A 12988-nucleotide genomic window follows, 5' to 3' on the forward strand; every position below is an offset into this window, starting at 1 on the left:
TTACTGTGTCACAAAGCTTAATGCTGACATGTATCAAACTGACAGTAAATATTTCATAAAGACAAGCAGAAATGTGGTCTGATCCAAACACAACATTTGGCAGAACTTAATATTGGTAAACCTTTGAGCTCAAACAGAAGCAGAATTTGATCTTGGCAAAATATTTACGTTTAGTATATTGTCATATCTTACTGTTGCAAAACGTACAAGCTTAATAAGTCATAAGCATCATCAACATTTGATTGTGAACAGCAAATATTTATTTACATTTACAACAACCAATTCTAATCATACTCAAAATGAGCAACAAGGAATTTCTTCCCATTTTTATGTAATTAGTAAGCACATCCTGCACATATTCTTAGCCTGTTATCTTGCACTTGCTTAATAACTTGTATCACAAACAAACTGACAGCCCTAAACTACATAGGCTAGTTTTTCTTGAAGGTAATTAGGTTGGAACTTATAAGAAATTCTTCACAAGCTGATATTATTGTTTTAGCTTACCAAAATGGTCAGTACAAGTTGAGTCTACATACTTATTAATTGCATATGGCATTGTATTGAGTAATGTTTTGGTTTTATCTGATTATAAAGAAGTAGCCAGAAAACAATTGGTGAAATCACTTATTTTCTAAGTAAGGTATGTATGTATGTATCAGACTCAAGTAGTAATTAGCAGACTCAGTTATTGGTTGTGTTTTTATAACTCATTTGTAAGTCATAGGTCTATAAGTAGTTAGGTATGTAAATAATTTATAGAAATTTGTGAAAAAAGTTGATGAGGTCTGTTTGCATGTCTAGTACAAATGATTGGATGAAGCTTGTTATAATGTCCCATGAGCTGATCCATGGGGAATAGGGGTGGTGGACAGGTTAGCCCACCACCTTTATTTTCTTGAATAAGTTTTTGGAATCAGCCAATTTACATTGTTTAAAATGTTTTCGAGAAAGCTTGCCCTAAACCCCCGTGGGTAGCTACCCTGTAATTAAGATATCGTATCAGCCCTTGAGTCCAAAATAGGTATTTTTCTTAATGTAGAAAGGTAGTATCACTATTGAATGTGTAACTGTTAGATATTCATGCAAAATATTCTTTTCATGTGCAGTAGAAAGGATGAAGATGAAGAAAGAAAGGAAGAGTGGGCCTTCAATAATTCCTACTGGGAATTACGTAATAAACCTGGGTTTGCATTTATGAGTTTTTCAGAAAAGCTGTGGTAACAATAATAGGCTTAGAGTTCTTCACTTTTTAAGTAGTTGTGTTAGTTTTTTTCTTCTTGTGTACATTCAGCCTGGGCCTTATACATTGACAGAATAAATGGCTGTATGCTAAAGTTTAAGAAAAACCTTGACTGTTGCTATTTTACCTCTACTTAAATCTTATTGCTGAAGATAGATATATAGAATGTTCAAATATTTGAAGATTAAGACATCTGGCTCAGGATTTGGTTGCCAGTATGATAAAATAAAAATACAAAAAAGAAAAAGAGAACTGTGTTCTCACTCTACTCATGTTCTTGTTGTAAATCAATTGCTTAAAATAAATTATTATTTAAAAACATTTGTTTAATTATAAATCTGTATATGTTAAATGTTGTAGTTTTGTGTTTTTTTCTGACAATTTGTAGCTATGTTTTAATTTATACACAAGTTGTCTGTTTAATTAAATAGGATGCTAAACATCAGTGATAGTTATTATTGTAAATTTCAGGAATCAGTGATTTTTATTAGTATGATATAAAAAATTGTTTCTGGGTGATTTTATGTGGTGCTTTTTTTAGATATTATTTTCTACAACTAGTGATTGTGTGATTAGAAAATAGTTTGAAACTATTTTATCATTTCTACATGCATTCTTTATGTACATAGAAGCTATTGTTCTACTTGCCTCTGCAGAAAATGTTATAGATAATATTAAATTTTAGTAGGTAAGCAAGTATATTTTTCACTTTCTTTTATTGTTGGTTTTACTAGACTTGATTTTTTAAAGATGTGACAAATCAAACACAGGGTCTCTACTTATAGCATTGAAGAAAGGAAACCTTTTTTTTAAAATAAAGATCCCCAAATAAATTCTTTGCTTTTTTGTATGACTTTTTTAAAGACAAAAAGTCAAATAGCATTGTTTTAAAACATCTGGTTCATTTTATCTTCTAATTGTAACTTATTGTTTTAGTTTGATTGTTTTAAAACATTTGTTGGCTAACTGTCCCAAATTTAATATGTGAAAAACAAGTGCTTTGGACATTATGCTGAGATATTAACCTAAACTTTTCTATTACCCCAAACACTTTAGTCCTTCAAATAGCAATACACTGTGAAGCTATAAATTTGTGCTGTTAACAACTGTTATTTAATATGTTTAGCTTCAACACAGTTGTCTGTATTACAAGTATAACATAGTGCTGTAATAAAATAGGACAAAGAACTTCAAAGAACTGGTGAATGTTATGTAAAAATAAAAACTTTTGGTGCTTCAAAGAAATTATATTTGCTGCTTGTTTTAGGATGGTACAGATATATTAATAAATAAATATATGTATGTCCAAATATACATTGACATAGTTTGAAGTATAAAGCTTGTTATGCCTGTTTAAGATTTCCTTATTCATACTGTTTCAACACATTATCACACTGTGCACTGTGTTCTTCAAACTAAACTATTTCTATGTTTGCTTCAACTTTATCAGAACAGCTCTGGTTCCACTCACCTAGATTTTCTTTTATTGGAATGTGATATGAAATTACCAATTGTCAGTCTTTAAGCAGTTGTTATGGTATACACTTAAAAAATGTTGGTTTTGGAACATTTGTAAGGATAGTAAGAGTGAATTTTAAAATCTACCTCTACATAAGAGTGGCTATCAACCTCTTTTTTAATTTTAGTGAAAAACTGAATATATTATACTTAATAGAAGATATTTTTATTTAGTTTTTGATATAAAATCTTTGGGATAAAGTGTAGTGTTTAACATTTTTCCACTTTCAGTTACTTTAATGATTTTACTTCCCTTTGTTTTTTTCTTAATGATCTATAAATACTGAAAACATTAATTCTTGTTTACTAATCTCCAGGAAAAGTATATTAATTATGTGTTTCCCTGATACAAGTCACAGACAGGGTCATAGTAGTTGTGTATTTGCCTGGTAAGATGTATTGAGCAGTACAGGTCACAGATGGAGGGTCATGGTAATTATCTGTTTACCTCGCAAGATGTATTGAGCAGTGCAGGTCACAGATGGGAGGGTCTTGGTAGTTGTGTGCTTACAAAGTAGTGCGTGTTTTTATATACAGAGCTATTCTTTACAGCAATGTGTCCAGTATTTCAAAAGTCTTAGTTAAAACGAAATTTATTTGCCATACATCTTCTTACAGAAGTACACAATTTTTTTTTTTTTAGAGATGATTTGAAGAAAATAGAATGCACTTGCATTTGTTAGTCATACTTCCCACACACACATCATCCCATGTTATCGTTTTCATAACGTTATAAACTTGTTTTATATCCTTGCCATCATTTCATTTGTTTTTCATATCTACACCATCTTCCTGAACATGAACCATTTTATTTTTACAATGAAGTGAGGGTATGAAAATTATGTACAGAACTTTTAAGAACTATAGTACCAAAATTTCCCTACAGGGGAAAGAATAACAGATGATACTGTAAGAGTAGTAAACTGTAACTTTCAGCAAGTGGCTTTAAGGTCAAAATAATTGTTTTATCTTACATAAGTACAAATTCTTGTGTAGAAGTTATATCTCTTAACATTTTTAATAACTACAGATAGCTTGAATATGAGTGACAAGTTGGAAATCTTTCCACATAACTGTTCAGTGTTTTCAGAAGATATCAGAATGCATTTCAAACATTCCATGTTTGATATTTAATACATTTTTCCAGGAGATTGGTATAGTGTAAAAATACAGTTCTTATAAACTTCTTATACTTTTTTGAGTTAACTATGTAATATTTGTATAGAGAAACTTGGAAGGTTGAATTTGTTGGTCAAAATATGTAACTTGTTCTTCTGTGAAGTAGAGGTGTAAGTTTGATATATTTTTTAAAAGTGGTGGGGCATGAGAGTTATTACATCTAACCAAAAAAAAAGTCAAAACTGCTACAGCAATGAATAAATTATTGAGAAATTAAAAGTTTTAATACTGCTGCATTGTTAAAAAGAGACTTTCCCTCATTGTGGAAAACTTGAGGGGGTCATTTCACCATTGTTCAAAAGGGTAACACATCTCTATGTAAAAAGGTTATAATGCTGTTAATGAATTGGCTAGACTTTGGTGTTTATGGTGCCTTAAATGGACATTGGAATCTGTAATGTTGAGCTTTAACATTCTGGAGCTTATATTAAATTTCAAGAAAATTATTTACTAATATATAAATTTTTTTTAGAAGAATTGTACTTAAATCACACAGAAGCCACTAAAACTAAGTAGAACAGAATTAAGTTCAAACATAAATGGAAACTCTTAATTTATATGCACCCAACTTAAATGGTAAATTATTGGAATGTAGGATATGCTTTTGTAATATTACCCAATGTTTTGTTTGCAATATATTTATGTACTTAATAGTTTTTTGCTTTCTATTATGATTGTAGATCCTGGATTTTGATATAATTTTTTTTTGGTATGGGCTTTTTTGCCTTATTGAAAACAGTATTAACTTTGTTATGTTTTTCAGTTGAATTATGTTAAGCCACTTTTTGTGCTTCTTGAGATTGTAGATAGTCTCTTAACTCCATAAAACAAATAAATTAAAATACAGATATCAGTTAATAGCTAATTTTCTGTGTATCGTTTTCTACGTAGGCATGAGAAGTTGTTGTATAATTATGTTTAAAAGCTCTATGAAGTGATTTGTTTGAAAAACTCAAACACTTATTCTTTGTCTGTTATTCTTATCAGCCACTGAAATGCAAAACAGAAAAGTAGAAGATGTGTATAGTAACATGATTAATAAATCTATTTAAATTACAACCAATACCAAGGTGTGATGTGTGTGTTATTATACAGCACTGTGTTTAAACTTTACAATTGTTAGGAAAGCTTATTACAAGACCACTCAAAAACACAAGGATCTTTTTTTTTCCAGGAATAAAATAAAAGTTTTAGATTGTTACATTGATAGTTTCAATTCACTTTTGCATTTTGAGATAACAGAAGTAATAAAAAATGTACCAACAGCAGAGAAAATGATATTCCAAATTTGTTGAAATTTGGTTTGGAGAGGTTTGAATAAGATTTATTAATTCCAATCTTATGAATATATAAATCAAGTTGTGTGACATATGTGGCTGATATCAAGTTGCAGTGGAACTACATTTTTTCATTGTTTAGCACTTGTAAGTAGTGTGATGCAAACAAAAACATCACTTGGGGAAGGATATGCACGTGATAGCCTTTTCTGACAAAATATCCTACACCAAGATCATAAGGACGTGTGTATCAGGAGATTCAGAATTCCCAAGAAATGGGATATTTCTTGTACTTTTAGGTTTGGAAAGCAAAGAAATATGAAGCAGACCCATCCAAAAAGAGATCTTTAACAAGTTGCATTTTAGCTGTGGTAAAAAATATATTGCATCTTGTAACAGGATGAGAATCCATGAACATAAAGGTTGGTAGCAAAATACAGAAGGCATATATCCAGGAAAGATGACTGGAATAAGTCTCATTTCATTTTCTACAAAGCAGTGTATGAAAAATAAATCTAAAGGGATTGCATAGCATATTGCAAAACTTTTTTGAAGGGATTCATGATCACTACCAGATACAATGCCAAAGACAAGTTAGGAATCACGTGAGTAATAAGGGTCGAGGTGAATCCTTCTTATTGTTAAACCAATATTATTCATTATCAGAAATGAGGCCAACAGAATATGGGTTCACTCAGAAAATGCTTTCAATCATCACATACCTCTTGTTGAACTGTTACATACTTGAAGCAGCTGGAAAATGAAATGGGTCTGCATGTTATTCCATAAAGTGACATACTAATTACGTCACCATGGCTTTTATGTGTAAATTGGAGTGTAGAAACTGGTGATGGGAAGGCATTGTTTTCAGCAGATGGATTATGGAGAGGCTGAAGAAGGATTTGTGTGCTTTGGAAATGATAGTCTCATAGCAAAACCTTTTGTAATAGAAATTTCTGCTGAAGGACAAATATTTTTTAATATAACATATTCAAACTTCTCTGTGGGTGACTCAAACAACCAACCTTCAGTTAACTCCTATTAGAGGTCACCTGGCCAAAAACACATTATTCTTTCCCTTACAATGATTTTAACCAATTATTTAGGATTTTCAAGGTTTATAAAAGCTCAATTTTTTTTATTTGTGCAATGCACATTTAACAATATATGTTATGTGCATCACTATGAAACAAATCTAGAAATTAACATTAAATCTGTTACAAGATAAGTTATTCCACCGTAAAGAAAATTTTGCAAAGAATAATTTGAGGCATTTTAAGAGACTTAAAAATGCCTCAGTGAACAAAAAATATAATTTTTATTAATATAAATTGCATACATGTCCCACACAGAAAAAGATATGTATGTCAATGAATGTATAATGAAGTTAAAGATGCTTGACAAAAAAAAACAACTATACTTTAAAACAATGATTTATGTAAAGTTACCTTAAAAACCAGCAATTTGTATTATGTACATAAAGTTTATATTACTGATGCTAACAACAGGACATGAATTCTATAAAAAGCTTACTAGCAGAACTTTGATGATTGGAAGGAAGGAGAGGAGAAACACATGCAAACAGATGGTTACTATACCTGACCATAAACAATTAATTTTGCACTGTTAAAATATTGAAGTTAACCAATGGGGCAAAACAACTACTTGCTGTGCATTCTACAGCTAGTTGAATTACCATAAGAACACATGAAAATGTAAATAAAAAAGCCATGTTTTTAGTCCAAAAGTCAGTACTCCTATCTAGATATCACAGGAGTTCACACAGTTTTCCAAAAGAATTGAAGTTCTCCAAGCTATCAAGAATTTACAACATGCAATTCCTATTGCTATCCTCTTTTGTCGAATACCATAATTAGGAATTGACGTACAATGTTAAGAACTCGTAAATTGAATTATGTCTGCACACATTTCACTTAATGTTTCAGCTGAGTGTCTATTGACTGTAGCAACAGATTTAATGAGTATTATTGAGAGTTTAATTAGCCAGAATGAAGTTTTATTTTAATGTAGAAACTATTAAAAATACTTTTGGTAATTTCAATGCAAACAAGTATTTAAATATTTTGAATTAAAGTACTGCATGTTTTGAAACTTTCTTCCAGTCAATTCTTTAATCCAACTGTGAACTTCCTTGAGTTGGTGAATAGTATAATCCACTTCTGACGGCATACCTAGATTTAAAGACGACTCCAAACAACTAGCCTTCACAGCCTGTGTAGATGTGTTATATATAAAATAAAGATGATGCTTCAATTTTTTTGTATTTACTAAGATATGTCACAATGTTATGCAAAATTCAGTAAGAAGCAGCTGGTAATTATAAATGAATAAAATACTTGACATGCTAACTATAGATGCAGTTGTAACCCAAGGGCAGGGATTTATCAGAACTGTTTATATTTTGGCACTCTTTACCACTAAATCATTCAGGTTTTTAGGGACTTTTTTGGCATTCCTTTTTGAATTGGTACTTTATTTATGTAAGCTTTATAGTAAGTAGAAAATAACTGTAGTTTAATGTATCCAGCATGTGAATCTAAAGATACATGGTTTGAGACTTACTGCAGACATAGGTGGCACTAAGAATTGTGTCCAAATTGTACTGTTCCATCATGTAAAGGCTAAACCTAAGAGTTGGTGGTGGTGTACTTTTGACTGGTTTGAAAAACAAACAAACAAACTGTAATGTTTTAGTAGAAACCTTAAGTGTACTTGTTTTGTTACTTTATTTCAACAATGAATGAATTCACATGGAGACAAGCAGTAGTGTGTCGTGCAGCCAAAACAACCTGTAGAACATACTGTTTGTTACCAATTGGAATGATAGTTCAGCAATTTTCTACCTTCTGAAGTATAAACTGTGGTAATCCAAAAATTCACACATTTTCAGTGGATGTGCACTACTGGATTCTTGCTTCACATACCACATTTCAATTCTATCCATTAAGAAATACATGATATAAATTTTCAATTTTTGTTAATTTTTTTTCTTTGCACTGAAAATACAGAAACTTTGATTGAAAAACATACACAACTTTTTTCAGGTTTGATACACAGATCTCTACACTCAACAATTAAGTGCTAAATTTGGTCTAAACGTAAGTTTCATGCAGTTGTGTGAGCTATTATTCTGAAATGTTTTTTCAACAGCTTCACCTAAAAGTGGAATTAAAAGATGGCTGACTTAGAGCAGCAAGACTATAGGATCAGAGGACATACAGACAAATAAGTATTGGTTATCAAAAAAAAAAAAATCATACAGTGAATGGTTATTAGTCATTGTTAATTGCCAACTTTTACACAGAAATTTACTAAATTATCTCAATTAGAGAGTAATTAATGTAAGTAATAAGACTTGATACAGCTGTACGAAGTGCATGCATGTGATGACAAAAAACTATTAATCTAGATTCCATGGCATTAACACTGTTTTAGAGAAAAAAACTACCATATCTTAAATAATCTAGTTGGTTCTGTAAAGTATAGGTTTGTTCCGAATAACAGGACTGTGATTCTAAAGCTAATATTGGTTACTATCGAATGCCACTTTCTTTCTCGATTTAATTTGTTGATGTGTATTGACAAAAAGTCATGATATCTAATCAAGAACACTTAGGTGAGGCCAAAAAAAGAATTAGGCATGAGACTTAAAAGAATGAAATCACAACTAGCAGCAAAACTGATAGCTACATGTATAGCAATGATAAGATTTGTACAGCAAATATTCATCCTTTAGAAAGCTGGATTAAATATTTTGTTTTCTCCATCATGTCCTGTATGTGAACAAGGTGCAGCATGGGTAAATAAATATTTTTGCTGTAAAAATATTATCAATGCTGTAAGTGTAGTTACCAGTTTGACCACCAGTTTTGATTTGTGTATTAGTTACATAAAGAAACAAATTACAGAAAAACACTTTTTTTTCACCAACGAGATTTACTCCATTTCTTACTTGTAACCACTAATCATTCACTAATACTGTACAAAAATTATGCAACTAGTAACATTCCTGTTTTCAGAAGACACTTCAAAATTTTAAATGTGTGAAATAAAACATACAGAAATATTTAAACTTCAATTAACTAATATGAATAAATAAATAATTATCACAAACTTAAACAAAAGAAATAGAAATAAAAACAACAGCAGCAAATTAACATGAATTAAGCATTCAGTTAAGTTACTTAAATCAAATTTAAAACCTAAAACTCACAGAATTTAACTATCAAACATTTCTTTGCTAGCAGTACTAATAAATTTCATTATGATCTAGATACATTCTTCTACTGATTTAAAATACATCACTTAATTTTGTACTTAATAAATAAGTAACTGCTTTAAACTGTGAAGAAAGATGTTTCAACTTTATAACTTCAAGAGTTAGTAACTTTCATTAGATATTTAAACTCAGAATTAAGTGTTAAATATTATGCTTTCAACCTTCCCCTAAAAAACAAAAACAACAAGGTCCAACTCTCTACTGAGTCAACTCACTCAGTAACTCTACAAGCTCCAAATAACTATTTGTTAACATACAATATATAAATTTTTCTGTTTATCATCAAATTGCTTTCAGGAATTGCAAGTCATGTCAGTTCCATCTATTCTGTCAGAGTATCCTAAAAGTTGATAGGTGTTGTTTTTTATTAGATGCATTCCCTCTAATCTATCAGTTCAAAATTAAGTACGGTTAGTGCACAGTCCTTGTAACAAACAAACTTAACACTTGTTGTGATTATATTTAACTGCTAACCAAGTGAAAGTGGTAATCTATTAAATCTGAGATCTATAGGTTTGTTAAAGATAAGAGATTATTTTTATATCCTTATGCAAATGTCTATCCTTCTCATCAGCTTGATCACAAAATCTGTTCAATGTTTCTTCTCATGTGTATTAATATGTTCCTGATTTAGCTGCTTTACATCTGTTTCTCTTAATGGAATTCTTAAATATTAAGGATCTTTCTAATGACAAATGGAGTTTGTACTGAATTGTCAATCAAAATAAAATCTACATTGCAGCTCTTTCCCCAATAAGCGAAAAAAGCTCAACTTTTATCTTACACTGTAGTAATAGACACAATAAACTAAAACAGAATATAAAATATATGATAGCTGTGAACATCAAATTTTGTAAGAACTACAGAATGAGTAATAATAAGTGTTGTAATCTACAAACAGGACAATCTCCACAATCTATGTTATCTCTATCACTTAATGTTACACAATTGCTATAGTGTAAAAATATTTTTCCCTTATCTAGAATACAAACAAACATAAAGTTGGATTAAATTTGAGTAAATTTTACTGAAAATTCCTATTTTTTAAACCCCTCTATTCTGCATTTCTTCAGAAAGTAATATTGGATCTCAGAGGAATATTCATGACAAATTTAAATTAATTCTTTGGAATTTTGATATAAACATACATCAAGTGCATCCTTCTAGCTGAATAACACGAAAAAAATATTTTTTCTTGAAATTCCTAAAAGCTCTAAGAGCTATCTATAACTTTAGTAATTTTGATAAGAAAATGTTTTTGAAACATGCAGAAAAAGTATGTATTTTAATGTAAAATTAAATATGAAATTTCTGACTGTGTTGATTTCATAGAATGACTCAAGATAGTATTACAGCAGTATTAAACACTTAATAACATTATGGTTTCATACAGAACCATGAATCAGATATCTTATAGCATAGCAATACAAAACACTTTTTAATATTAGTGTCTCATTTAGATATCAAACAAAGATAATCCCTAAAGTACTGAATTCTCCCAAAAGAAGCAGTATATGATACAGATAATATAATAGGAAAACCTTAAAGCTTTTAAAACATTCTCTGGATTATAACTACATGTACATCATATAAATATGAAAGAGATTCATGAATGATCTAAACATCATAGAGATGCTACAACAAAAGCTTTTCTTTATTTTATCACGACAAGTCTTATAAATGTACTTCAAAAACGTTTATCCTTTTTTACTTACACAAGAAAACAAACAAAAACAAGTAAGCTGTAAAAAAAGCCTCATCTTTCTGTTTAATCAAACCTGATACAAACATGTTTAAAAAGGAAAAACAAACAAACAAAAGTTTGCATCTTAACAAAACTTTCTGTAGTGTAAGTGCACACATGAACACATTCATAAGTTTAATTCATATCTTGTAGTATTTATTTTAATATTAACCAACAATCTCAATTTATCAAAACAAACAAAAATTTTTAGTCCTGTTTAAGGAAATATTCAAATTCCAACAATCATACAAAATATAAGCTTATGATAACTAAAAACCCTAAATCTAACAGGAAAACTGGACATGTTTAATCCTGCTCTTATTAAATGCAGATGTATACATCAGTTAAATTTACCACATAACCTACTGTCAGCCAAGTTGGAATGAAGAACATGTTAAATATTTTCTTTGTCTTACTTCAGCTACTTTACTCTTTACATCTTCATTAACATTATTATTGATCCAATGAATTCATATCTTTCTAAAAACATAAGAATGGAAGAAAAGTTTAACGTTTAACATTTAGTTTAATTATTATTGAGAATCAACATGTGTTTCACATGAAACAAAATAATCCTTGAATATTGAGATGTTTAAGAGACTACACAATAAAGTGAATACAATGTTCTACATGACAGACAACATAGATGGATTTACTTTTCATTCATGATTCTTGAAAGGACACTTTTTAGATATTCAAAGAAATGTTTAGGTTTCAAGTTGATGTCATATACTCACTAAAAAACTGTCTAAAAATAAACCTAAGAAAATTTATTGATGAGATTTCATTCATGATAAGAAATTTATCCTTCACTCAAAGAATGTACACACAACTTACTGATTATTATTTGACATATAAATTTTACTAAATCCATTTTTAGCATTTGAAGTTCAACTGTAGCAAGTGGAAACCAAAATGGTTTATCTAACTTCAGCTTATTATGATACGTTTTCTTCTAATCCAAGAGCAAACTCCTATAAATGATGCTTCTATACTCCTGCAACAAATAAACTCTTATTACACAATTTGTAACTTGCCTTACTTCTAATTTATCATAAGTTTCAATTCTTTTTTATATCAAGAGTAATTTGCTAAAGCATTACAGTTGAAATAAAAAGTTCACTTCTATACATTAAATACCACATAAGTAATAAATGATTTTATAACTCATTATACGAGTCCTGTCTGCACTAACAGCCCATCAAGATACAGGATAAAACACAGATAAGTGTTATACACCACATGTACTCACTAATCATGTCTGATGCAATGATTTGTATCACCCAGTAGAGTATGGTGATATGTTGGTGACAACCATGAATAAGTTATAAAGCTATATATGGTTGTAACCACTATGTTAGGTTTTAAACTGTATACATTGTACCTATCAAAGAGAGGCTTCAGGCTCTGTATGACATATAATGGGAAAACAGCCTACATTTGCAATTCTGCATCTAAGATTGTGATCTTCTCTAAATTATCATGACATCAATATTTACAAATAAACTTTAACACTAGTTTCCTTTTCTACTTACCGTTCACTTTAAGATCCAGAGACTAATGAAGAAACTAATGACCCCTATATAAAAGAAAGTAAAACTCAGAGCTCAATTCAAAACAAATCTGATAGTGCACAACCCACATTGTGAAATAACTTTTTTATGTAATGAATGTATTTAAAAAGTATTCAGTAACAGGAAAAGAATGAAACAAAAACAAATATTCAT

General features: G+C 29.8%; 2 protein-coding genes across 14 annotated transcripts in view; one reads left to right on the forward strand and one right to left on the reverse strand.

The window, feature by feature from the left end:
• Positions 1-5003, forward strand: part of LOC143238686 (oxysterol-binding protein-related protein 3-like) — a 97438-nt gene extending 92435 nt beyond the window's left edge. For 11 of the 12 annotated variants that reach the window (XM_076479133.1, XM_076479124.1, XM_076479129.1 and 8 more), the window contains one exon: positions 1110-5003. In XM_076479133.1, coding sequence (XP_076335248.1) covers positions 1110-1224 — 115 coding nt within the window. In that variant the 3' untranslated portion in view covers positions 1225-5003. The remainder of the gene's footprint in view (positions 1-1109) is intronic. The other variant, XM_076479135.1, reaches the window with a different exon arrangement.
• Positions 5004-9154: 4151 nt separating this feature from the next.
• The window catches only part of LOC143239591 (protein lev-9-like), a 46188-nt gene continuing 42354 nt past the window's right edge, over positions 9155-12988 (reverse strand). For both annotated transcript variants that reach the window (XM_076480815.1, XM_076480814.1), the window contains 2 exons: positions 12797-12840; positions 9155-12258 (listed from right to left, as the gene is read on the reverse strand). In XM_076480815.1, the coding sequence (XP_076336930.1) occupies positions 12800-12840 (41 nt within the window). In that variant the 3' untranslated portion in view covers positions 9155-12258; positions 12797-12799. The remainder of the gene's footprint in view (positions 12259-12796; positions 12841-12988) is intronic.

This window comes from Tachypleus tridentatus, chromosome 13, assembly GCF_004210375.1.
Source record: "Tachypleus tridentatus isolate NWPU-2018 chromosome 13, ASM421037v1, whole genome shotgun sequence".
NCBI lineage: Eukaryota > Metazoa > Arthropoda > Merostomata > Xiphosura > Limulidae > Tachypleus > Tachypleus tridentatus.